We start from the raw sequence: 26,913 nt of genomic DNA, 5'->3' as shown, positions 1-26,913 counted from the left end.
TTGTAAAGGGTTTAATCTATTCATTGCAAGAGTTCATTTTTTATAGAATGAAGCAAAAGCAATGGAAGGTTAAGAATCTTCTGTAGTAAAATGAGTATTTTATCAGAGAATAATATGGGAAGTTCTGGCCATTAGGCCATACCACTGACTTCACAATTTGAGGACAGCAGTCCCAGGTTATTCCCACAAATGGCACAGGCAGAACACTACTGCTAAAGGCAAAGGCACTCTGTGTTTCACTGCTAGCACTAGGACAAGTGTATCTTCCATTTACAGTTCATCATTCCTTTCAAATACAGAATTACTTTCTACAATTTTAAAGTATTCCATGGGAGAAGAGAGGAGATCGAGTTGTGTGTTAGGTAAGGCTGTATTAGAAATGCTTTTTCCTTCTTCACCCCAATTTAAAACATTAATTTAATTTACAGGATGGTACTCTTTGCTGAAACTAAATAGCTCTCTCTCTCTATAAAACCCTAATAAGCAAATAGACTGAACAGCGGAACAACTGAACAACCAGTCACTATGATGTGCGCTGACCACCAGGGGGTGCGCGTGGAACATGGTGGGCATCTGCAGCAGGCAGCAGAGTGTGGAACATTGCAGGCATTGGCTGTGGCGGGATGGTAGAGCAGGTGAGCGGGGGCGCCGGTCACTGTCATTAGGGCGAGCCTCTGGTGGTTACTGAAAATTCTTTGCTCCCGCACGCCGTGGTCCCGCCGGGTGCTTGCACCTGCTGCCAATGCTGGCCCCGCTGCTCGCATCTGCTGCTGGAGCTGTCAGCGGGTGCAAGCAGCAGCTGCCGGCCCCAATCACCCCTCAGGGCTTCTCCACCTCCCCCTGCTCCTGAGGGGCGACTGGGGCCGGGAGCCACATATCACACCCACTGCTGGCAATGGCCCTGCTCGCATCTGCTGCCAGCGCCGGAGCTGCTGCTCACACCCACTGCTGGCTCTGGCCCCGCTCCCAGATGGAGCCAGCGCCAGATCCAGAGCTGGAGCCGCCGCAGGCACCTGCTGTGGGCGCTGGCCTCAACCACTCTGCACCATCAGCAGATGCGAGCGGGACCAGTGCTGTCAGAGCATGGGAGCAGCGGTGGCAGGAACAGGGCTGCCAGAAGACAGGGAACTGGGGGTGTGGTGGGAAGGGCAAGGCGGGGGCCTGGAGGATGGGCCAAGACCCGCCCCTGTGCCCCACAGCAGCCTTGCAGCCCACAGTTCCATTCATGGTGCATGAATTTGTGCACTAGGCCCCTAGTTCTTAAAATAAATATAGGGTGTCCTAAAAATGTATACATACTTTGAATGATTATTAATTCCAAGAGTTAAATCTGAAAAGAAAGAAACATCAGTTGAGTTATCAGAAAAAAGTGTGTATGCATTTTTTGGGAACACCCTGTATAGTTTTGTTTACTGTTACAGCGGTAAACAATTTTTTCCCTTTCATTGTGTATGTGTGTATATAACTTTATATTATGGAAAATTTCCAACCTAGAGAGAATAATGTAACAAACCTTAGGTATTCATCAAACAGCTTCAACAATTATCAATATTATGCCATTCTTGTTTTATCTATTAACTCCAAGTTTCTTTGTTTCTTTTTTGATAAGAGTATTTTAAAGAAACCTCAGATATATAAATCACTAATAATAACTATTTCTTAAAAATAAAACCCCAAAACTTTTATTACACCTATTGATACAGTTTTTTAAATTTATTTTTTATTTTTAAAAAAATATATTGTATTGATTTTTTGCAGAGAGGAAGGGAGAGGGATAGAGAGTTAGAAACATCGATCAGCTGCCTCCTGCACACCTCCTACTGGAGATGTGCCCACAACCAAGGTACATGCCCTTGACCAGAATCGAACCTGGGACGCTTCAGTCTGCAGGCTGACACTCTATCCTCTGAGCCAAACCAGTTAGGGATACTGATACAGTTTTGAGACACCATCTAATGTCCAGTCAACATTCAGATTTCCCTGGTAGTCTCAAAAGTATGTTGATAATTTTTTGTTCAGATTAGAATCCAAACAAGGTCCACACATTGCATTTATTTTATATCTCTCTTAAGTCTCCCTCTTTTTTTATTGATGTATAACTGATACATATCTTAAGTCTCTTTTCATCTAAAACAAATTTAGCAACCTCTCCTCCATTACCCACTATTCACTTGTTGAAGAAACTCAGTCAAATTCCTGTAGAATTTCCCACATTCTGAACAGTGACATAATTTAATATGTTCTCCTAGCCCTTGTATTTCCTACAAATTTGTAGTTAGATTTAGAGACATTATTAATTATTTTGGTACATTATACCACATATTTTGGGGGAGTATATGAAAAGTCTTATGAAGTATGAATTCAAGAAATGATACCTGAAAACACACACATTTCTGGCTCTTGAACTAGACTAAGGAAAACAGGCTGAGATTTCAACCTGGTGTGTTCCTGCTCTCACCATGTACCTACCTATAGTCATAGCAATAGCGGTATATCCCTAAAAATGTGTTTTAAAAGAACCCTCTCAACATTATCACAAATAAAATATATTATTCTTATTTCCATGAAAGTACCACCTTCTTTTCTAAAGTTAAACTGACTGTATCTAGGAAAAAAGCCACTCCTTGTAACTAAATGTAAAAAGGACACTTAGAGGCACTAGTTCTAGTACAAGATCAAGCAAGAGATTTGTGTCTAGTAGGAATTAGCAAGAATTATCTTACACTTATATTTAATTCCTAATATTACCTAACCATTTTGCTTTTAAGAAAGCTTATAGAAAGTTTTCTTTAAAACAGACTAAAAGGGGGGGCACAGTAGGAACATGTAGCACAAGTCCCAGGGAAAAAGTGAACAAAGCTATTAATAAAGTGTGTGGGTGATTTTCATTTATATAGATGAGAATTCTTTTTAAAATATATTTTATTGATTTTTTACAGAGAGGAAGGGAGAGGCATAGAGAGTTAGAGACATCGATGAGAGAGAAACATCAATCAGCTGCCTCCTGCACACTCCCCACTGGGTATGTGCCTGCAACCAAGGTACATGCCCTTGACTGGAATCGAACCTGGGACCCTTGAGTCCGCAGGCCGACGCTCTGTCCACTGAGCCAAACCAGTTAGGGCGATGAGAATGTTTTATGTATGATTTTCTAAAGGTTATACAAGAGCCAATTGAACTGAGTTGTAATAACACTACTCCATACTGGGAATTTTCCTGACACATTGCCAGTTCATCTTAGTGGAGGCTGGAAACAATAGGATTTCTTATTGCCCTTATCCCAAGTTCATACTGAAAACAGCTAATTTGATCTCTATTAAAACATACAATACAAAGGGAAAATGAAACATTACATTTAAAATATGCATCTGAAAGATACACAAAACTAAGGAAGGATAAAACTGCCCTTATTGTATGCTGAAAGAAAACACTGTTTATTAAGAATAATCTTGCTTTACAGAATCAATATAGTTAAAGACACATGACATATTTGGTTATGTCTTCAAACTTACATTTTCAACTTAATTAAATGTGAACGTTTTAGTGATGATACATCCAGCTATAATAAAGTAAATTCCTAGTCCTAAAGGACTAAGAAAAATCATTTGTCATATGGTGACAGAGGGACACTAGACTTTGGGTAGTGAGCCCACAATGCAATATACAGATGATGTATTATAGAATTGTACACGTAAAACTAATATAATGTTATTAACCAATGTCACCCCAATAAATTTAATAAAAAATAATTTGTGTTGTGATGAATATCAAGTATTAGAAGCTAGTACTATGTTTTAAGAATTTAAAAAAATGTTTTTATAGATTTTAGAGAGAGATAGAAACATCAATGAGAGAGAAATATGAACATCAGCCAGCTACCTCCTTGCACACCCCCTACTGGGAATCGAGCCTGAAACCTGGGTATGTGCCCTGACCAGGAATCTAACCAGCTACCTTGGTCCATGGGACAACACTCAACCAACTGAGCCACTCTGGCTAGGATAGCTTATATTTTTTTGGGGGGGGAAATTAGTTTATATGAAAGAACTGGAAAAATATAAATTGTAGCCCTAGCTGGTTTGGCTCAGTGGAGAGAGTGTTGGCCCACGGACAGAAGGGTTAGGGGTTCAATTCCGATTAAGGGCATATACCCTGGTTGCAGGCTCGATCCCTGGCCCAGTCGGGGTGCATGCAGGAGACAACCAATTGATGTGTCTCTCACATCGAGGTTTCTCTCTGTCTCTCTGCCTCCCTTCCACTCTCTCTAAAGATCAATGGAAAAATATCCTCAGGTGAGGATTCACACACACACACAAAGATATATCCAGAAAGGATGATAGTGATATTTAGAATAGCTAGCAAAACTTTTTTATTCAGTCACTCACTAAACTATTATTTACTAAGTATGTAGACTGTGCAAAGCACTGGGAATACAAAGATAAAAAAAGATACAGTCCCTCTTTCAAAAAAGCTTATAGGAAAGAACTAGAAACTGAGTTTGATTTTCAAACTCTCATAGGTTTTAGGAAAAGGTAAAAAGTAGGGCATTCTAAGAGAATGGAACATGATGAAGGTTCATGTTAACTTCGTTAGTTTGATTTGAATAGAATTAATATTTACTAGGTAGACTACATTTCATTCATTCTTCTTTTCCTAGATAATCACTAGCTAATTTTCTTTACTTGAAGCTGGCAGACCTTGTGTAGATGGAATGATGCTAATACGAAGTCGCATAAGAGAGTTATGACTGTGATCTGAGAATCATAATACTCCTTTGAGATTGAGGGAGATATAGCCTCTACTAGTCCCACACATGCCTTTAATACAGAGCAGTCATTTACTGATAGAACAGTAATTAATTTGTTAATGTTAATAGAATTTCAAGGCATAGCCACTTTAACAACAAATTTAATCACTGAATTATAATAGTGCTTATAAATAATTCAGAATGACTAAACCACTGGTAATCAATTAAAATATAATTGATTATATTAAAATATAATCTATACTAATAAAAGGGTAATATGCTAATTAGACCAGACATCTTCTGGATGTCCTTCTGGACAAAGCCACGATGGTGGGGGCCGAGGCAGAGGCGGTTAGGGGCAATCAGGCTGGCAGGGGAGGACGGTTTGAGGGTGATCAGGCCAGCAGGGGAGAGAAGTTCAGGGACGATCAGGCCAACAGGGGGTCAGTTAGGGGGCAATTAGGCCAGCAGGGGAGCAGTCAGGGGGCAATCAGGCTGCAGGGGAGCAGTTAGGGGCATCAGGCCGGCAGGCAGAGGTGGTTAGGGGTGGGCAGGCAGGGAGGCAGGCGAGCGGTTAGGAGCCAGTGGTCCCAGATTGCAAGAGGGATTTCCAACTGCTGGTTTAGGCCCGATCCCGGCAGTCGGACATCCCCCGAGGGGTCCCAGATTGGAGAGGGTGCAGGCTGGGCTGAGGGACTCCCGACCCCGTGCATGAATTTTGTGCACCGGGCCTCTAGTGTACTAATAAAGAGCATCATTTTGACCTTTAAAGCCCTATGACTTAATAAGGTTTCTGAATAATCTCTATTGGGTCAAAATTTCTTTTCAGTTAATTAGCTTCTTCATACATTAAAAAAAATTTGGTTCCTGACTGATCAACTACATGTTATAAAGGACAGAAATGGTGCCTAACTTCACTTTGCTACTGTGAAGTCAATCCTTTATTAATTTTCATATCTGCTTATTTTAGGAATTTAGCTTTAATGAGATTCTGGTAACACAAATACTTTTTCTACAGTAAAATTATACTGGAGGATTTAAAAAAATTTCTATCATCAGATACAGGCCTTTCTAGTAGCTCTGCTGGTAGGATTCAACTTCTTCAAGAAGTTGCTTAAGAGAAATCCATTAACAGATTCAGGGGGACTTGCCAGAGGGCAACTGAGTTTATCATTTTTCTTTCTACAGAAAATCCCTCCAGCGTGCTCCTTTGTGTCTTGCTAGCAAAACTTATGATCAGACAATTATTTTGTTAAATTTCTCAAACATGTTCTCAAGTAACAAAAATGCCTTCAACATGAAAGATTGATGAAAAGGTAGAGGAGCAGCATGTGGGAGCTCTATTGCAGAATATTTCTATCAGTTCTATAGCTTAGTGTAAAATTCTAGAAAAATTAAATCAAGAGTTAAGGAAAATTATAAAAGGAAAAGAACACAGACATGCCGGCAAATCTTTGCAACAAGTGTAAAATAATACTTTCCTCAATTTAAGCTATTTATTCATTTTCATATTGTTTAAACACTAAAAGTTATGGTGTAAACAAGACTGGCTAGAGACACTTGAAACATTAAGCACCTAAGAGCACTTTGGCCATTTGCGGTGTTGCTGAATCTCACACGGAGGCATTATAAAGAAAAATTGCCGTGGCCAGGCGGCTCAGTTGGTTAGAGTGTTGTCCTGTGCACCAAAAGGTGGTGGGTTCAATTCCCAGTCAGGACATATACTCAGGCTACAGGTTCTATCCCTGGTCAAGGTGCATATGGGAAATGGGAAGCAACTGATCAATGTTTCTCTCTCACATCGATGTTCTCTTTCTCTTTCTCTCTCTCTCTCTCTCTCTCTCTCTCTCTCTCTCTCTCTCTCTCTCTCTCTCCTTTCCCTCAAAAAAAAAGAAAAGAATCCTCAGGTGAGGATTAAAAAAAAAAAAAAAGGAATGTTGTACATGTCAAGAATATCTGGTGACATCATTTGGAATTTCAAATTTACTTTTAAAAAAAATAGGAAATTCTCCATATTACCATATTGAGACAGTTCCAAATATTTTAAAAATTATAGCTAAATTAAAAAAAAAAAAAAAACACAGCAAAGAAACTTTAAATATAAAGTAACTTAAGCCTGAAAAACCACAAGTCAAATAATTAGTACGAAGTGAAACTAATGTTAACAAATTTGGATTTAATGTTTATTCACTTTTATGCTGCTTTTTTATAACTTTTGGGTTTCGGTCCAATATATAGAGAGATTGAAAAGTTCTCTCATCCTCACAGTAAGAAAAAAGCTTGAAAATACTGAAAATCAACAAATCTTCTTAAGTCTATTACAGAATTGAGGTCACAGGGCAAATTACTATCCCCACAATAGGAGAGACAGGTAACAGAGAATCAGTTTACTAGAACCAGAAATCACCAATGGAGCCAGCACATGGTAGGATTACCTAAAGGATAACTGACTATTGTTGGAGACTGAACAAGAATTAGCTTGAGATAAAAACTCCTGGGGCCCAACCTTTGTGAGTTTTATTTCCATGAGTCCATCAGGTTCTCACTATGAACATCAAAGAACAGTCCCCTTACACTTCTCTTCCAATAGCGAGAAGGGAAAAGGAACCATTTTGAGTATGCCCAGATCATTCTGTTGTCCTCAACAAATGCTTACTCTTAAAGAAAGCTGTTTTATTACAGCCTAACCTACACAGGAAAAAAAAAAAGCTGAGAAATGAGGGGGGGAAACTGAGGAGCACTTGTGAAGTTTACAACTCAGGGGCACAGGCTCACTAAAAGAGTGAGACCCAGCCCTGGCTGGTGTGGCTCAGTTGGTTGGAGCATCATCTCGTACACTGAAAGGTGGAGGGCTGTATTCCTGGTCAGGGCACATACCCAAGTTGCTGGTTCGATCTCTGGTCGGGACATGTACAGGAGGCAGCAGATTGATATTTCTCTTGCTCTCTTTCAAAATCAGTAAGTTTATTTTTCTTATTGCCTGGGTTGTGAGGTCGATTCCCAGTAGAGAGCGTGCAGGAGGAAGCCAATCAATGATTCTCTCTCATCATTGATGTTTCTATCTCTCCCTCTCCTTCCTCAGTCTAAAATCAGTAATAATAATAATAAAACATTATAATTTATTACTCATGCTTCTCTTCCCTCAAAACCCCACTTGCTTTGTTGAAAATCCCACTGCAGATTAAAAAATGTTTAATTTCAATATACGTTATAAATGGTAACAATCTATGATAAGAATAAGGGCCATAGAGTATAAATAAAAGCCAGTGGGCAGGCCATTTAATTATATTGTAATATAAAAATATTTCATAACAATTCAGCCTCCACTGAAGCCTGCAAGTTTTACATATAATTTGAATGTACTATCCAAAAAGGATGAAAACTTATAAAGTTAAGATCTTATCAGTAGAAAAGATATTGTAAACCAGCTTAGCCAAAAGAAGCATTTTGATTGCCTAATTTAACTTTGTAAAGGAGAAGTAAATCTGATAGCTGGTCTCTGTAAACCTCACAGCTGGAACAGTCTAACAGCACCTTGCAGTTTCCAGTGATCAAAGTAAGTTACTTTATATACTAAACTAAGAATTTCATAATAGAAATAATGCAGCACTGGGGGGTACAGCTATCATGAAATAATTACACTCCTGGGAGATTACAGACACAAGGCTACATACCCCAGGGGTGTGATTATCCCAGGATAACCACATCTACTGAAATTGCCTTATTGCAAAAATAATCTCTATTCACTGGTGAGACATTATTCAATAGGTGATTTTTTTTAAATGAAAAGATTTTTTAGCTTGAATCAGCAAGTGGATTAGGAAATTGGACAGTTTGTTTTTCATTGCATTCAAATTCAGAATACATCATTATTCTTTGCTTTCCTATTTGATACAGTAGTTTCGATTTTGTTTTTGAGAAACCTTTAAGAGTTTCTATTATTGTTAGTTAAGTGGTCCTGCTAAATGCAGGTCAAACTTTAAAGGTATTAAACTGAACAATACAATTTTAAATAATTTACTTCTATGTATAATTTTTAATTCTTTTAAAACAATATTCACTTAAAAATTATAAATGTAAAATCACTGTTAACATTTTGGGCAATTTCCTTTCTAGAAGTGTCTATATGTTTACCTAAAGATTTAAAAAGAAACATGAATGGAATCCATATAACTACTTAGTTTTATTTTTTTTGTTAATCCTCACCCAAGGATATTTTTCCATTGATTTTTTTTTTTTTTTTTTAAAGGGAGAATGGAAGAGAGAGGGAAAGACAGAAACATCGATGTGAGAGAAACACATCGATTGGTTGCCTCCTGCACGTACCCTGAGCTGGGGAGGAGCCTGCAACCAAGGTACGTGCCCTTGACTAGAACAGAACCTGGGACCCTTTGGTCCACAGGCCAAGACTCTATCCACTGAGCTGAACTGGCTAGGGCACTACTTTGTTTTATGACCTGCTTTTTTCTTTGACCTAATGTTATAAACAATATCCATCATCATTAAGCAGTCTTCATAACATTTTTAATGGCTGCATAGTATACTATTCCATTGTTAATAGCCCATAATTATTCACTTAATGTATTTTTATTAGGTATTTAGGTTCTCTCTCTTATTATTGGACACAATACTTTACAACAAAATCTTTGGACATATCCACAATTATTCTTTTTTAAAAAAATATATTTTATTGATTTTTTACAGAGAGGAAGGGAGAGGGATAGAGAGTTAGAAACATCGATGAGAGAGAAACATCGATCAGCTGCCTCCTGCACACCCCCAACTGGGGATGTGCCCACAACCAAGGTACATGCCCTTGACTGGAATCGAACCTGGGACCCTTCAGTCCGCAGGCCGACGCTCTATCCACTGAGCCAAACCAGACAGGGCCACAATTATTCTTTAGGATAACTTTATGACTGTGTAATATTAGTAAACATAATTTAAATAAACAAAGGCATTATTTCTCAAATCTTCAATTATTCTTACATACAACTGAAGCTGATGGCTCTCAACCTTGATGGTACATCAGAAATATTTGATATACTAGTGACCTGGTGCACGAAATTCGTACACGGGGGAGGAGGGTGTTCCTCAGCCTGGCCTGCACCCTCTCCAATCTGGGACTCCTCGAAGGATGTCCTACTGCCGGTTTACAGGGATCGGGCCTAAACCGGCAGTCGGACATCCCTCTCACAATCCGGGACTGCTGGCTCCTAACCGCTCATCTGCCTGCCTGCCTGCCTGATTGCCCCTAACCACTCTGCCTGCCGGCCTGCTTGCCCTCAAATGACCTCCCCCGCCAGCTTGATCACCCCCAACTGCCCCCCGTGCCAGTGTGCTCACCCCCAACTGCCTCCCCTGCCAGCCTGCTCACCCCCAACTTCCCCCCCTGCTGGCCTGCTTGCCCCCACCTTCCCTCCCCACTGGCCTGCTTGATGCCAACTGCCCCTCTGCTGACCTGCTCACTCCAAACTGCCCCCCCCCTCCCGCTGTCCTGATCACCTCCAACTGACCCCCACTAACGGCCTGCTTACCCCCAACTGGCCCCCTGCTGGTCTGCTTACCCCCACCAGCCCCGCCCCCCACCAGCCTGATTACCCATAACTGCCCTCCCCTCTTGGCCTCTAACTGCCTCTACCTCAGCCCTGTCACCATGGCTTTGTCCAGAAGAATGTCCGGAAGGTCTCCTGGAAGGTCTCCCAGTCTAATTAGCATATTACCCTTTTATTAGTATAGATATAGGCCTGGTGCAAGGGTGGGGGCTGGCTGGTTTGCTCTGAAGGATGTCCCGGATCAGGGTGGGGGTTTCCTTGGGGAATGGGGTGGCCTGGGTGAGGGGCCTGTGGTGGTTTGCAGGCCAGCCACGCCCCCATGGGGTGAGAGTCCCCGCTGGGGGTGTGTGTGGCCAGCCTGGGTGAGGGGCTGAGGGTTGTTTTCAGGCTGGCCACAGCCCCTTCAAGGTGGGGGTCCTCACTGGGGTGCTTGGCCACCCTGGGTGAGGGGCTAATGGTTGTTTGCAGGCTGGTCATGGTCCACGGCAACCCAAGCTCCCAGTCCCTCCTTTTATTTATTTATTTTTTTCAGCACCTCCTTGAGCGGAGGGAAGCAGGTATCTGGGATTTATTTATTTTCTATAATTGAAACTTTGTAGCCTTGAGTGGAGGCCAGGACTGGCCAGGGAGGGCGGGAAGCTTGGCTTCCTCCATTGCTGGGGGCAACCCAAGCCTCCTGCTCGCTCCAGCTCCGTGGCTGCCGCCATATTGGTTGGGTTAATTTGCATACTTGCTCCTGATTGGCTGGTGGGCATGGCTTGTTGGTGTAGCGGAGTGACACCAATTTGCATGTTTCTCTTTTATTATTAGTGTAGATCATATTATGTGGTATCATAGATGGTAAAAATTACTGACTTATTTTTATCATCGACACGAATAAAATACAAAGATGCTAACTGACCGTACCTTCGCTACACCAATCAGAAGAGTATGCAAATTAACCCAACAAAGATGGCCGTTAAATTTGCATACTGCAGGCAGGGCGGGACAGCGCCTGCCCCACCACGGGATCGGGCCTGCTATGTGCGACCCGGGGAGGTGGGGCAGGCACTGCAGGATCAGGCCTGCCATCTGCCACCTAGGGAGTGGGCCTAAGCCAGCAGATGGTTATCTTCCAAGGGGTTCCAGGCTGTGGGAGGGCACAGGTCAGGCTGAGGGACACCTCCCCGCCCGTGCACAAATTTTTGTGTACCGGGCCTCTAGTCCTATATAATAAAGAGCTAATATGCAAATGGTCACCACGCCCTCACGCCATCACCCCGTAACGGCTGACACTCAACACTGGGGAGAGAGGAATGGGGACCAGCCAGGCACAAATGAGCTTGGGAGAGAGGAATGGGGACCAGACAGGCTGCGGCCTGGGAGAGGGACAAGCCGCCTGCCCCGTGGTCCCGGGCACCAGTGACTGTGTCTGCACCTGCGGTCCAGGAGAGGGACAAGCTGCTTGCCCCGCGGTCCTGGGCGCCTGCACCTGTGGCCTGAGCGAAGCCGCCCCCTCACAGTTCCCTGCAGCTGCGGCTGGCCTGGGGGAAGCTGGCTGGGTCCTGGGTTCCTGTGGCCAGCCAGAGGGAGGGAAGCCCAGGCCCCGGGTGCCCGCGACTGGCCAGAGGTGGTTAGGGGCGATCAGGCCAGTAGGGGAGCAGTTAGGGTGATCAGGCAGGCAGATAGAGGGGTTAGGGGCGATCAGGCAGGCAGGAGAATGGTTAGGAGCCAGTAATCCCAGATTGCGAGAGTGAGTCGGACATACCCTGAGGGATCCCGGATTTGAGAGGGTGCAGGCCAGGCTGAGGGATCCCCTCCCCCCATGCATGAATTTTGTGCACCGGGCCTCTAGTAATTTTATCATAGCGTTTAGTGCTTTGAGATATTCTTAGATATTTACCAACATTTGTTCTCACATTTACACCCCACAGAGTGGTTAAGCAGTTTGCTTAAAGTTACTACTAAGCAGCAGAGCAGAGGATCCAAATCAGGCATTTACTAGCCCCATCGTTCCATAGCCTGTGCTCTTCACCGACTGGTACACTGCCTCTCTGAACTTATGGTTCCCTCTGTGTGGAAGACTGTTCCTTTTGCCTAAGATGCCAAATGCTCTTCTGTCAGATCTTGCAAGCTGCATCTTTCCTGTCATTTAGAGATTGCAGTTTAACATCACTTCCTCAGAGGAGCCCTTCCTCACCACTTAATCAAAAGTTACTCCCCTTTCAGTTCTTATCACAGTATCCAATTTAATTTTACAATAGAACTTATAAATACTTAATATTTTCTTATTTATCAGTTTATTTTGTGTCATTTCCAACACAATGAAAGAAAGGACCTTTTCTGTCTTAATATTGTATTCCTAGAACCTAGAAAAATGCCTGGCACAGAGTAAGTGCTCCACAAATAATTGTCGAATAAGTGAATTTATTTTACCCTTACTGATGAACATTTAGGGTTGTTTCTAATATTTCACCACTATAAATCTTTAAGCATCTACCTTACCATTTTCTTATAAATTCCTGGATGTTGAATTTCTAGGTAAAAGGATATTCATGTTTTTAAGGCTTTTGATACATATCATCAAATGACTTCAGAAAGGCTGCTCCAATTTATCAATAGTGGATTAAAATGTTAATTTTACCACACTTGCTCCAACACTGGGTGTAAAGTTCTTTTAAGACTTTACCAAATTTGATGGGCAAAAAGATAATATTACTTTAATTTCTTTGGTTATTATTATTTTTTTGTTAATTCTCACCTGAGGATATTTTTTCCCCCTGATTTTTAGAGAGTGCAAGAGAGGGGGAGAGACAGAGAAAGAAACATGGATGTGAGAGAGACACATTGATTGGTTGCCTCCCAGGCGCGCGCACACACACACACAAGATCAGAGCTGGGGATGGAGCCTGCAACTGAGGTACGTACTCATCCTTGACCGGAATCAAATCTGGGACCCTTCAGTCTGTGGGCCGATGCTCTAGCCACTGAGCAAAACCAGCGAGGTCCATTTATCTGGTTATTAATGCTGTTGAAAATGTTGTCATGGCTGTAACGGCTATTTGAACCCCTCCTTTTGTAAACCACCAATATTTATGTCCTTTGCTCCTTTGAGTTTGTTCATCTTTTGACTTGAAGGAACATTTTATGTATTAGGAATATTAATATACTAATATTAGTATTTCAACAAAGGTAATACTTTTCACTCAAGGGTGGTTACATGTGTTAAAACTTAATAGGAGCAAAAAAAAAAATTGAGCATTTTCTACTTCATTCACTTATTTTGAGAAAGTTCATTTGATTGAAGAATAGTTCTACAGTAAAACTCCACCATAAGTGGGGTACAAAAACTTTGATTGCATAAAATGAATGATTGAGTTATTGTAAAGTTAATAAGCATAAATTCATGGCTGAAGAAGAGCCAATCTAGCTTCATTATATCTGAATTCAATGTTTTCAATACTCTTAAAAATAGGATAATTAAATAGCACAAGTTCTTTTGTTTGTGGTTAACAGACTTTCTAATATAGACTCAAGAGAAAGCAGGTCTAATCGATTACTAAATAAAGGGCTAAGTCTGCAGTCTATCCTACTCATTTTCTCAGAAGCAGGATCAAAGATAGGCCAAGGAACAAAGACAGCTACTATCACTGACCACCCCTATCCAACACAGGAAACATGCAATTGTAAGGGCACAACAAGGTTGGAGTGAAGGAAAAGATGAGAAAGATCGAACCCTTTCCAGAAAACAGAATATACCTTTTATATATAATAACAGGTTCCTGTGACTAAAATTAGTGGTCAGAAATATGTGAGCCAATGGGTTCTTCATATATGACTTACTCCACCCCCGTATTTCTTTGGGCTTTCTTTCTTTCTTTCTTTTTTTTGTTAATCTTCAACAGAGAATATCTTTTCAATTGATTTCATTTTTTTTTTTAAGAGAGAGTGGGAGGGGGAGAGACAGAGAGAGAAACATCAATGTGAGAGAGACAGAATGATTGGTTGTCCTCCACATGCTCCCTGATTGAGCCTGCAACTGAGGTGTGTGCCCTTGACTGGAACTGACTCCTCAACCCTTCAAACCAGCTATGGAAGGGCTTTATTTCTTTTGAGACCTCTCACCTTTCTTTCACCAAGTGGGTGTGTGGAGGTAGGGGAGCAAGGAGTATCAGTATGTGGGCTTTAAGATACCTACATTGTGGCATCCGTGGGATATTCTTTTTGTCAGAGGTTCTCAGATCAAGGTCTGTATCAGCATTCTCTCACCACTGAGCAAATAGTTTCCCTTTACTTAAAATGTGGCTTCTATCTTTTTTAGAATAATAAGGATTTAAAAAAACTCAATTATAATATTGTATCTGTGTACTTCTTTTACCTAAGGCACTGATAAATTTAAGTTAAAACTTCTGTTTTAATATCCTTTTATAAAAGGAATCCAAATAACACAAAAACAAATTAGACTAATCTTTCTTAATTAGACAACAATATGCAGAAAGGCAAATAAAATTTTTAAGTAAAAACCAATTTTAACATAGTTAACAGTTTTTGTTTGTTTTTAAATATATTTTTATTGATTTCAGGGAGGAAGGGAGAAGGAGAGAGAGATAGAAACATCAATGATGAGAGAGAAAATCATTGATTGGTTGCCTCCTGCATGCCCCACACTGGGTATTGAGTCTGCAACTCGGGCATGTGCCCTTGACCAGAATTGAACCTGGGACCCTTCAGCCCGCAGGCTGATGCTCTATTCACTGAGCCAAACTGGCTAGAGCTAAACTCAGTTTTGATTTTATCTCTGAATTAAGGTGACTGCTGAGGCTTCTAGACCAATCTACTTTTATAATTCAGGAGGACATAAATATAGAAATAACCATTTCTTCCTTCTATATTTAAGTTACTAACCTGATAAACTATGTTTAATGTCTTTCACAGGGGCCCTTGGCTAGGAACATTAAATTCAATTCTAATATACTGTCTTTCAAATTCAGAACACATGATCATAGTTTCCTATTGACCATCATATTTTGGGATTGTGCCTTAGTCCAAAAAGCCCAACCCAAGCCAAAGATAAAAATGTTATTTGATCTTTTCTTATTTGTCCTTGGTATATATTCTAAAACAAATAAATCATGTCTAGTGCTTACCTGAGCCATCAGTGGGAACTGAACTTGCATTGATTCCAGAAAGACCAAACAAAGGACATTCTCTATCTGTGTTGACATGACCCCATTTGTGACATTTAATGCACCTCACATTTCGAACCTGAGAAATAGTGAACATTATTTTGGTTATTAAAATATTAAGAATCTAACCAACATTTGGCTCCCTACTCCTTGGTAGATTTTAAATTAAATTATTCTAATTTTAAAAAGATTTCCAGACAGAACTTAGAACCCAGAACTTAGAACACAGAACTTAGAATACGGAACCAAGAGAGACAGAACCTAGGCACAGAACCTACACAGAACGTTCTCTAGAGACAGAAGAACTTCGCTGGAGAGAACATGGCAAAAGATCCTGGACAGAAACTGGCCTCAGAACCTAGAGACAGAACCTAGCGAGAGAACATGGCAAAAGATCCTGGACTGAACCTGACTACAGAAATTGGCAAGAGAACCTGACTAGAACCTGGTAACTGAACCTGGCTGGAGAACCTGGACAGAACCTGGCTGGAGAACCTAGCGAGGGAACTTGGCTACAGAACCTGGCTGGAGAACCTGGAGAACGTGGCTGGAGAACCTAGGAAGAGAATATGGACACAGAACCTGGCTGGAGATCCTAACCAGAACTTCACTGGAGATCCTGACCAGAACTTGGCTAGAGATCCTGGGTAGGCTGCTGATCAACTGAACGCTGTATCCATGTCATTCCTTCTTCGCCGACTCCGTCCACACCTTTGGGGACCCCTGGACCTGCTGGGGTTGGACCCCGGCATCAGTGCATTTGGTGACAATGGTAGTCTCCTGAACTATGATCATTGTTGTTCTTCAAATTTGCTCATGGCCTGGGGGAAAGGACCTCTATCTTGGAAAGACCAGAAGTAGGTATGTCGAAAGAGAATCATGTTGCCCTTTGATCTTCTTATAGGTTCCTGTTCAAAAAGGCTTCTCACTGTTCTTGTCCTGTCATCTTTCCAGGCCCTGTAATAGTCCTCCCTTTCCCAGGAAGCTGCCTGGGTTTAGACCATCCTTTCTCTAGGATCCTCACACCCAATAACAGGTGGGTAAGTTCTGAATGCACACTCCATGGGAAGACCACTAGGGTCTCTTCTCAATAGGCACAGCCTACAAGGGACTGGGCTGGCTGGCCATCATGTGTCTAGAGTCTTTGGGAAGACATGTCCAGGAAGACTGGTGGATTTGGGGACTAAGATTGCTTGTGTACCCCCAGGCAACATATCTCATCTCTTCTTTCTGAATCACATCACATGAGCCTAGTGTTTGTTTTGGAGAAGGTTACAAAATTAATGGATGAAATAAATACAGCAGATGCTACCTATTAGAGAAGAATTTCATATAGCAGGCCATGAAAATTTTGTTTGCAAAATAAGATCTAATTAGTTGGCTTATGCTAAAACACAATAAATTACAGTGACAGGGTAATTTAAAAAAAAAAAAAAAAAAAGATTTCCAGAGAAAGAGACTCCATAACTATATTTTATAATCCTATATAATAAAAGGCTAATATGCAAATCGACCAAACAGCAGAATGACTGGTTGCTATGATGCACACTGACCACCAGGGGGCAGACGCTCAATGCAGGAGCTGCCCCCTGGCGGTCAGTGTGCTCCCACAGGGTGAGTGCTGCTCAGCCAGAAGCCACTCATGGATGGTGAGCACAGTGGCGGTGGTGGGGGGAGCCTCTGACTGCCAGCTTAGTCTAACTCCCCGCAGGGAACGGGCTTCAGCCATCAGTTGGACATCCCCAGAGGGCTCCCGGCACAGGTCGGGCTGAGGGACCCCCCGCCACCTCCCCCCCATGTACGAATTTTGTGTACTAGGCCTCTAATTTAATATAAATACTAAAATCTTTTACTATAAAGTCTGCCTAAAAACTAAGCTAAATTCTATCTTTTTCTTTTTGACTCTTATTTTGTGGCAATAAAACAATGTCATCCAAAAAAGAATAATAAAAATCCAAAAAATAATTATGTCATGGCTTAATCTTAAATTCTCAAATTTTGAGGTAATTCTTCAAATTCCTTGAAAACTGCAGAGACCACTGTCATTATAAGCCTCACTATAAAACTTTGATTTCTATCTTTCATCAATCTATTACATTTAATGTTTTCTCCTCTAGTCCTTCGATTTTCTGATACAAACAGAAACCACAGAACTCCTTTTCAGCTTAAATACCTTTTGGACCACAATGTAAAGTATTTACTAAATAAAAATTATTCTTACAGAGTAAAATATATGTCACTTGCCTGAATACCAAAGGGCTGATCTCGGATGTTCATGTCATCTTTGGCATATCTATTATGTAGAAAAAAATGTGCAAACACAATATTAAGAATAATTTAAGAAACAGCAGTTATTCTGAAAAAGTTCTATAGTTCTACCAGTAAATATATTACAAAATGTATAACTGTAATAACTATACAAAACTATAAATCTATTTAGTATTTCCAAACATGACTTAGTTATTAAGTGTCCAGTCTAATTTTTTTTAAAAAAATGAAAAGGTAAAATAAAACTAAAGACTATAATCAGGCAAATTAATTGCATAAGACAAATCACCTAAAATACTTTTTCATATTAGATGCCTTTAGTGAATGAAAAAAAGAATACAAGATGGGATATCAGATAAATTGAATGATATGTATTTTATCTTAAAAGAAAACCAGTCTTACTTTTCTCGTGGCGCTCCTTTCTGCCATTCAAATTTGTATTCAGTCTCTCCTTCTGTTTCTTCTTTCTGAAAACATTCATTAAAAAGTCTTTCAATTTTTCATAAAATTATAATCTACTGCAAGTAAATTCAAGCATAGTAAATGGTACTTTACCTCTTTATTTTCTTGATTGCATATCAAAAACACGGGGGAAAAAGGTAGAGCAAGTTAAAAACTTCATAAAAGTCTATCATATACTATACTATGATATGATATTTTATTATAACATGTAAGAATTTATTGGTTTGACATTTTTCTTCTTTCACAAGATAAAATTCAAATCACTAAAGGATAAAAAACAAAATTAAGTAAGACATCATATTTAATAGGCATGTAGTCTCACTAAAGATATATACATAAATTATAAAAGAATAAACGCACTTCTGCTGATGTTGAGATTTTTTTCCTACCCAAAGGACCAGTCATGAAATATAACTAGATTATAGACAAATATTTTTAGTATTTATTCTATTGATTACAGCATTTATACAATAGCCATTTTAAAAGATAAAGAGCAACTTTCATAACAGTTCTCAAACTTTTAGTTGCAAACATATCAAAGACTTAAAAAAAGAAATGAGGTGAGTACCTTTTTTAGCTCCTGGTGGGGCCTCGTACATGAAATTAAGGCCATTCTTTACACGTTCATCTCCCATAAGCAATCTAAATAAAAATAAGACATAAGAGTAACAATTTTATGTAGGAGGAAAAAATTACAGAATAACTGTCCCTCAACCTCTAAAATTCTAAGGGAATTAAGGTATTGTAATAGTTTCAAAACTTCACTCATTAGATGAAATCTGAAATATCTATGAGTCTACACTGATACAAATAAATGACTAAATAAATAAATGAGGAAAGGGAAAAGGAATTCAAATTAAAAAATATAGCGGTTTGGCTCAGTGGATAGAGTACTGGCCTGAGGACTGAAGGGTCTCAGGTTTGAATCCAATCAAGGGCACGTGCCCAGGTTGAGGGCTCGATCCCCAGTAGGGGGCGTGCAGGAGGCAGCTGATCAATGATTCTCATCCTTGATGTTTCTGTCTTTCCCTCCCTCTCCCTTCCCCTCTGAAATCAATTAAAAAATATATTTAAAAATATATAGTGGGAATGAGAGAAAGAGAAAATCACCGTTAGAAAACCACAGTAATAATTGATGTGAATGCTAAATTTAGCACCAATAAATGCTAAAACTACTGGGAAAAGTTCTAGGAAAAACAGGATATTTGCATAGCTTCAAATATTAATTAAAGTACCAAGGAAAAAAAGTAACTGTTTTTTAAAGATAAAGAAAAACCGCACTATGATCTGCTGTAAACCTACTTTTCCACCCACACTCTTTTTATAGGTCTAACTCAATTATTGACTGTTTCCTGAACATCTTTTCTGCTTTCTCACTGCACTGATCTTTAATAAGCTTTTAAAGAAATATTTTTGTGAGAGGTGTCAGCAGTTTGAGTGTTAAACTTTTATTGTTTTTCTAAGCCAGGGGTCCTCAAACTACGGCCCACGGGCCACATGCAAATACAAATATTGTATTTGTTCCCGTTTTGTTTTTTTACTTCAAAATAAGATATGTGCAGTGTGCATAGGAATTTGTTCATAGTTTTTTTTAAACTATAGTCCAGCCCTCCAACGGTCTGAGGGACAGTGAACTGGCCCCCTGTTTAAAAAGTTTGAGGACTCCTGTTCTAAGCTTTGCCTCAGCTGGAACTTGATCATAGGCTATATATACTCACATCAATATATTTTATGTGAATTATGGGTAAATGGCCATCTACAAATATGAGAGTAAAGATAGTTCAGAGGGAATAGAATCCTATCCTTAAGACATTCAATTCAAGCCCTAACCGGTTTGGCTCAGCAGATAGAGCGTCAGCCTACGGACTCAAGGGTCCCCAGTTCGATTCTAGTCAAGGGCATGTACCTTGGTTGTGGGCACATCCCCAGTAGGCGGTGTGCAGGAGGCAGCTGATCGATGTTTCTCTCTCATCGATGTTTCTACTCTCTATCCCTCTCCCTTCCTCTCTGTAAAAATTCAATAAAATATATTAAAAAAAAAAGACATTCAATTCAAAAAGGCTAACTTAATACATAATTCAGTAGGGATCATTTTCATGCAATTGATTATTCTAAAATCACCAGCACTGTCCTGGCTGGGTGGCTCAGCTGGTTGGAGCATCATCCTATATATCAAAAGGTTGCAGGTTCGATCCCTGGTTGGAGCACATGTGGGAGGTGACCAAACCATGTTTTTCTGTCACATTGATGTATCTTTCTCTCTCCCCACTACTTTCTCTCTTCCTTTCTCTCTCTAAAAATCAATAAAAAGATATCCTTGGGTAAGGATTTTAAAAAATAATAATAAAATTTAAAAAATAAAATCAAATCACCAGTATAATGGAATTTCTTACCTATTATCATATGATTCTTGTTCTTTAAGATATTGTTGCATTAATTCTTCTTGTTTTTTCTTATCATATGATATTTTTTGTTCTGCCATCCATACCTAAATTAATAAAGTAAAAAATTTAAAATAGGACGTTTGCTTTTCTAATAAAATATCAAATGCTATTATATATAGTTTACAACATAATCTACTTTGGTCATAATGACACCATTACAAAATAACAGCTGAAAAGTCTGATTTGTGTCTTTGGGCAAGTCCTTAAATACAACCATTCAAAAGAACTAAAATTTCAAGCAAAAATGTCCAACTTGAGAACTACTCTGAGCACCTGAAACAACAGCTTTTTGCACTCAGTCCCTGTATTATTTCAGAGAGAATAACCATCTCTCCACATGTAATATGTCTAGACTAGAAAACACACAGGTACAACCAGTAGGGTCAAACAATGCCCAGGGGTGCCACTGACACAGCAAGAGAGGAAAAATGGAGGACCAGGAAGAGGAAGAAAAGGAAATGAAATGAAAGATAGTTGTAGAATAAAGGGAAGAAACAAGAGAGGAAATAAAGAGATCAGAGAGAGGTGTGTCAGATGTCTCAAAGGCACCAGCAGCACAGGTTGAATGTGTCCCTATGTGAAATTCTCAAAACCATAAAAGTGGTGAAGGTAAAAAGGGCACACAGCTTATGCAAGGGTATTTAACCATGTTACTTCCTGAGCCTAAAAGGTACCAATGCCTTCCTATCACCTTTAGAATAAAGGACAAAGTATTTAACAACCATTCACCAAAAACAAGTCAAACTTTTTCTCCAACAAGCTAATTTTAAGAAGGTAAATTTGAGGACAAATACTTACTTTGATAAAATTATAATTAACTGTGGGTGAGGGCAGATGAGTATGAGGAGGAGGATGTAGGACAAGACTGCCATTTTTCAATTTCAGGAGCAAAAAAAGGTAGTTATTAGTATTTTAGTAGTGCTGAGATAGGAAAGTGCTGAGGACACAGCTTGAGATGTGAACAAGAAAGGTTAATCCTATCCTATATAATAAAAGGTTAACATGCAAATAGACCAAACGGCGAAACAACCGAACAACTGGTCCCTATGATGTGCACTGACCACCAGGGGGCATACACGGAACATGGTGGCAGGATGGTGGAGCAGGTGAGCGGGGGCACCAGACCACAGCAGGGCACTGGTCACTGTCATGGGGGCGAGCCTCTGGTGGTTACTGAAAATTCTTTGCTCCCGTGAGCCATGGTCCCACCCGGCGCTCGCACACTGCCAGTGCTGGAGCTGCTGCTCACACTGGCTGCTGGCGCCCGGTGCCAGTCCTGATCGCTCGGCACCGTCAGTGGGTGGGAGGACCAGCTGCTGGCCCTGATCGCCCCTGAGGGCTTCTCTACCCACTCCTGCTCCTGAGGGGCGATTGGGGCAGCAGCTGCTGCTCGCACCCACTGACAGCGCCGGCCCCGCTCACACCTGCTGCTCACACCTGTTACAGCAACTTTTGGTCCCAACTGCTCTGCGCAGTCAGCGGGTGTGAGCAGGGCTGGCGCCATCAGCGCATGGGAGTGGCTGCAGTGGGAGTGGGGCTGCCAGCAGAGATGGGACTGGGGCCCGTGGCAGGAAGGGCCAGGCGGGGATGTGGAGGATGGGCCGAGACCCACCCCTGTGCCCACTGCAGCCTTGCGGCCCACAGTTCTTTTCAAAGTGCATGAATTCGTGCACTGGGCCCCTAGCATGGAGATAAAAGCAAAAAATCAAAATGAGAAGAATCCTTCAGGGACAGAATATACCAGACATTTATTTTGGTATAAGTTCCTGAAGTTTCTTCCACTGACTTCACACTTACCAATGTAGAAGAAAAAACTACACTTAGGATAGGCAGTAAAAGGTACATGTTTGTGCCCTAGCCAGTTTGGTTCAGTGGATAGAACGTCGGCCTGTGGACTGAAAGGTCCCAGGCTCGATTCCAGTCAAGGGCACATTCCTGGGCTGTGGTCTCGCAGGCTCGATCCCCAGTAGGGCGTGTGCAGGAGGCAGCCGATCAATGATTCTCTCTCATCATTGATGTTTCTATCTCTCTCTCTCCCTTCCTCTCTGAAATCAATAAAAATATATTTTAAAAAAAGGTACATGTTTGGAATTTTCACAGTAGCTTAAATACAAACAGTTGCAAGAGGGAAACGTCTAGCAGAATAACATATTAATAACAATCTAATGAATAACATATCACTTCTGACAGAATGGCTACCATTTATTTGCTTTAGATTTCATAAGGTTATTTTACTTGTCTCAATTGCTCGAGAGCTTAAACACATACTGAGTATTCATTATGGACTGGAATAAAAAGTAATAAAGCACACTCTTGTCTTCAAAATGCTCAGAATCTGCTAATAGAAAACCATACTAACTTTTCTGTAATTTTAAGCTCTGTATAATAAAAAATACATGAATTATATAAGATAAATAAATAATAACAATAAAGTTTGATATTTGGACAACAGAAATATATACAAGATAACAAAAAAGAATAAGACAGTGATTAACATTAGGGACCGGGAAGGAAGGCTGGTATAAGGGAATACTTTACAGCAACTTTTGGTTTTAAAAAGTTATTTATTTAAATTAAATCAAGGGTAGCCAATGTTATCTATTTCTTGTATATCTATATCCTTCCAAAGATGTTCTAATGTACATATACACAAAAGGATATACAGGGTAGTGCAAAAGTAGGTTTACAGTTGTGAGTACACAAAACAGAGTTTATTCTTATTATTTAATTATATTATTTTCCATATAAACAACTATAAATCTACTTTTGCCCCCGCCCTGTGTATATAAAACAAACATACATACATATTCCTTTTTTTAAAATCCTCACCCAAGGATATGTTTATTGATTTTATGAAAAGGGGAAGGGAGGGAGAAAGAGACGGAGAAACATTAATCCATTGCCTCTGAATGTACCCCTACCGAGAACTGAATCTGCAACCTAGGCATGTGCCCTACTAGGGAATCAAAACCACAACCTTTGTGTACAGGACGCCACTCCAACCAACAGAGCCACACCAGCCAGGGCCACACATTTCTTTTCTCACTCTTTTCATATATGGTAACATATATTGCATACACATGTTCATATACACACAGAGAATATGTATAAAATAAAATTCTATACCATGGAGATCATTCAAGATCAGTGAATAAAAAGCCTCCTTGTATTTGGGGGGTGTGGGGGGGGGGAGAGAGCTGAACATCATTCTATTGTGGGGCTATATCATCATTTATTGAACCAATCTCTTGCTGCACTATGAGCATTTAAAAAATTTCTAATCTTTTGCTATTAAAAACTCTATTGCAATAAATAACCCTGTACACAAGCAACTTCATACATGTTAAACAGGTTTTAAAGAGGATCAGAATGTTGCCAAGGAAAAAAGGGCAAGATCTTTTTATATATATGTATGTATGTATATATATATATATATATATATATATATATATATATATATATTTATTTATTTATTGATTTCATAGAGGAAGGAAGAGGGAGAGAGAGATAGAAACATCAATGATGAGAGAGAATCATGGATTCGCTGCCTCCTGCAAGTCCCCCACAGGGGATCAAGCCCACAACCGGGCATGTGCCCTTGATCGGAATCGAACCTGGGACCTTTCAGTTCCCAGGCTGACACTCTATCCACTGAGCTAAACCGGCTAGGGCTAGGGCAAGGGCAAGGGCAAGGGCAAGATTTTACTGGCAGAGGAAATAACTCAAAGACCCAAAGGTGAGGGAAAAGCTAAGATGGCGGCATAGGTAAACACCGGGAAATTGTCGCCTCACACAACAATTGAAAATTACCGCAAAGGACTGAGCAAACATCATCCAGAACAACAGGAAGGCTGGCTGAGTGTAAATTCTACAACTAGAAGGAAAGAAAAGCACGCTGAGAGCCAGAGGCACTGCGGAGGTGAAGTGCAGAGGTACGGCGGCTCGCGCGCGCGCGGAAAGGGGGTGGTGCCTGAGGACGCGGCTGTCTTTTTGAATCACAAGCTCCTGATTGCTCTGAACTCCGGTTCCGGGAAGTCTCTGGGGCGGCTCTCCCTCAGAGGTGCTTGCAGCCGTTACCGGGACACTGAGACGCGCGACTCCGGGCGGAGAATCGGCCATAGCTGCTTTCTCCGCCCTTTGACTCCCTGAGACCCCGCCCCACCCAGGCTGCGGCAGAGGCTTTTGCATGTGAATATACCTAACTGCAGCCGAACCAGGCAGACCCGGAACTTCCAAGAGAAGGCCCAAGGCCCCGCAGCGGCTTGCATTGCTTCACAGCTGAGCCTCTTCGTGGCTCCTGCTGTGTGGCCTCAGGCAGAGGCTGAATTAGCACCTCCTTAGATCCAGGAGCCACTGTACCCAGTGGTCAGAGGGGGACCATCCAGACTGCAACTCCTCAGATCCATAAGGGACACACTCAGGGAGCAGACTCAGTGAGCACCAAAGCCCCACTGAAGCAAGTCTTGCCCCAGAAGGGTGTCTTCAGCACAGAAGTTCTCCCACTGTAGACACAGCTGATTCTCACAGCCAATTGGCCTGGAGGTCAATTCCTCCCAGTGATTCTACAACAACCAAGGCACCAAGAGTGCACCAAGAGTGTCCACCCCAGGTAACTGGGGAGGCTGAGCTACTGGGCCCTACAGGACACCTGGCGCGCAGGGCCACTCTATCAACACAGGGAAGCTGCCAAAATGCGGAGACAAAGAAACAGGTCACAAATGGCAGAAATGGAGGAAAGCAAACGACTGGATATAGAGTTCAAGGCCACGTTTATAAGGTTTTTCAAGAATTTTATGGAAACCGCCGATAAATTTAATGAATCCCTCAATAAGTATAGTGAGACCATGGAGGACATGAAAAAGGACCAACTAGAAATTAAGCATACACTGACTGAAATAAAGAATAATTTACAGAGATCCAGCAGCAGACAAGAGGATCCCAAGAATCAAGTCAAAGATTTGAAATACAAAGAAACAAAAAATACCCAACCGAAAAAGAAAAAAGAAAAGAGATTCCAAAAATATGAAGATAGTGTAAGGAACCTCTGGGACAACTTCAAGCGTACCAACATCAGAATTATAGGGGTACCAGAAGGAGAGAGAGGGCAAGATATTGAAAACCTTTTTGAAGAAATAATGACAGAAAACTTCCCCTACCTGGTGAAAGAAATGGACTTACAAGTCCAGGAAGCGCAGAGAACCCCAAACAAAAGGAATCCAAGGAGGACCACACCAAGACACATCATAATTAAAATGCCAAGAGCAAAAGATAAAGAGAGAATCTTAAAAGCAGCAAGAGAAAGACAGTCAGTTACCTACAAGGGAGTACCCATACGACTGTCAGCTGATTTCTCAACAGAAACCATGCAGGCCAGAAGAGACTGGCAAGAAATATTCAAAGTGATGAATAGCAAGAACCTGCAACCAAGATTACTTTATCCAGCAAAGCTATCATTCAGAATAGAAGGTCAGATAAAGAGCTTCACGGATAAGAAAAAGCTAAAGGAGTTCATCACCACCAAACCAGCATTATATGAAATGCTGAAAGGTATTCTTTAAGAAGAGGAAGAAGAAAAAGGAACTCTTACCATTTGCCACAGCATGGATGGAACTGGAGAGCAGATAAATACCACATGATCTCACTCATTTGTGGAATATAATGAACAACATAAGCTGATGAACAAGGACTGATCCAGAGACGGAGAGGCATTGATTGGACTGTCGGGACTTGGAGGGAAGGTAGGGGAGGGTGGGGGTAAGGGGGAAAGATCAACCAAAGGACTTATATGCAAGCATATAGGCCTAATCAATGGGCATGGACAACGGGGGGGGTGAGGGCATGAGCGGGGGGGTGGGGTGGGGGGTAGAGGGTAACGTGGGGACAAGGACACATATGTAAGATCTTAATCAATAAAAAAAAAAAAAAAAAAAAAAAAAAGACCCAAAGGTGTAAAACTGGAATTAAGTAGTTTGACATTACTGGAATATAAAATCTGAACTGGGAGAATGGCAATTGGGGACAGAGAAGGAAAAATAAACTGGACCCAGATTACTTGGACTTAATTCTGTAGTATTTTAATAAGGAGTGGGACAAGATCAGAGTTTTGCTTTAAAAAGACTTTTCTATGGAAACAACCCAAATATTCATAAACTGATGAGTGGACAAATAAAATGTGCCATATCCACACAATCGAATATTCAGGAATAAAAAGAAATGCAGTATCGATACATTCTACAACATGGATAAACTTTGAAAACATTATGCTAAGCGAA

At 40.9% G+C, this 26,913-nt stretch overlaps 1 protein-coding gene across 2 annotated transcripts in view; it reads right to left on the bottom strand.

The window, feature by feature from the left end:
• The window catches only part of CIR1 (corepressor interacting with RBPJ, CIR1), a 40,559-nt gene that overhangs the window by 11,826 nt on the left and 1,820 nt on the right, over nt 1-26,913 (bottom strand). For both annotated transcript variants that reach the window (XM_036320038.1, XM_036320039.1), the window contains exons 2-7: nt 20,591-20,685; nt 18,766-18,839; nt 18,291-18,301; nt 18,138-18,202; nt 17,712-17,760; nt 15,429-15,546 (exon numbers count right to left, since the gene is read on the bottom strand). In XM_036320038.1, the coding sequence (XP_036175931.1) occupies nt 15,429-15,546; nt 17,712-17,760; nt 18,138-18,202; nt 18,291-18,301; nt 18,766-18,839; nt 20,591-20,685 (412 nt within the window). The remainder of the gene's footprint in view (nt 1-15,428; nt 15,547-17,711; nt 17,761-18,137; nt 18,203-18,290; nt 18,302-18,765; nt 18,840-20,590; nt 20,686-26,913) is intronic.

The sequence above is a fragment of the Myotis myotis genome, unplaced genomic scaffold (genome assembly GCF_014108235.1).
Source record: "Myotis myotis isolate mMyoMyo1 unplaced genomic scaffold, mMyoMyo1.p scaffold_m19_p_8, whole genome shotgun sequence".
NCBI classification, from domain to species: domain Eukaryota; kingdom Metazoa; phylum Chordata; class Mammalia; order Chiroptera; family Vespertilionidae; genus Myotis; species Myotis myotis.
This window is presented reverse-complemented; position numbering and strand designations above follow the sequence as displayed.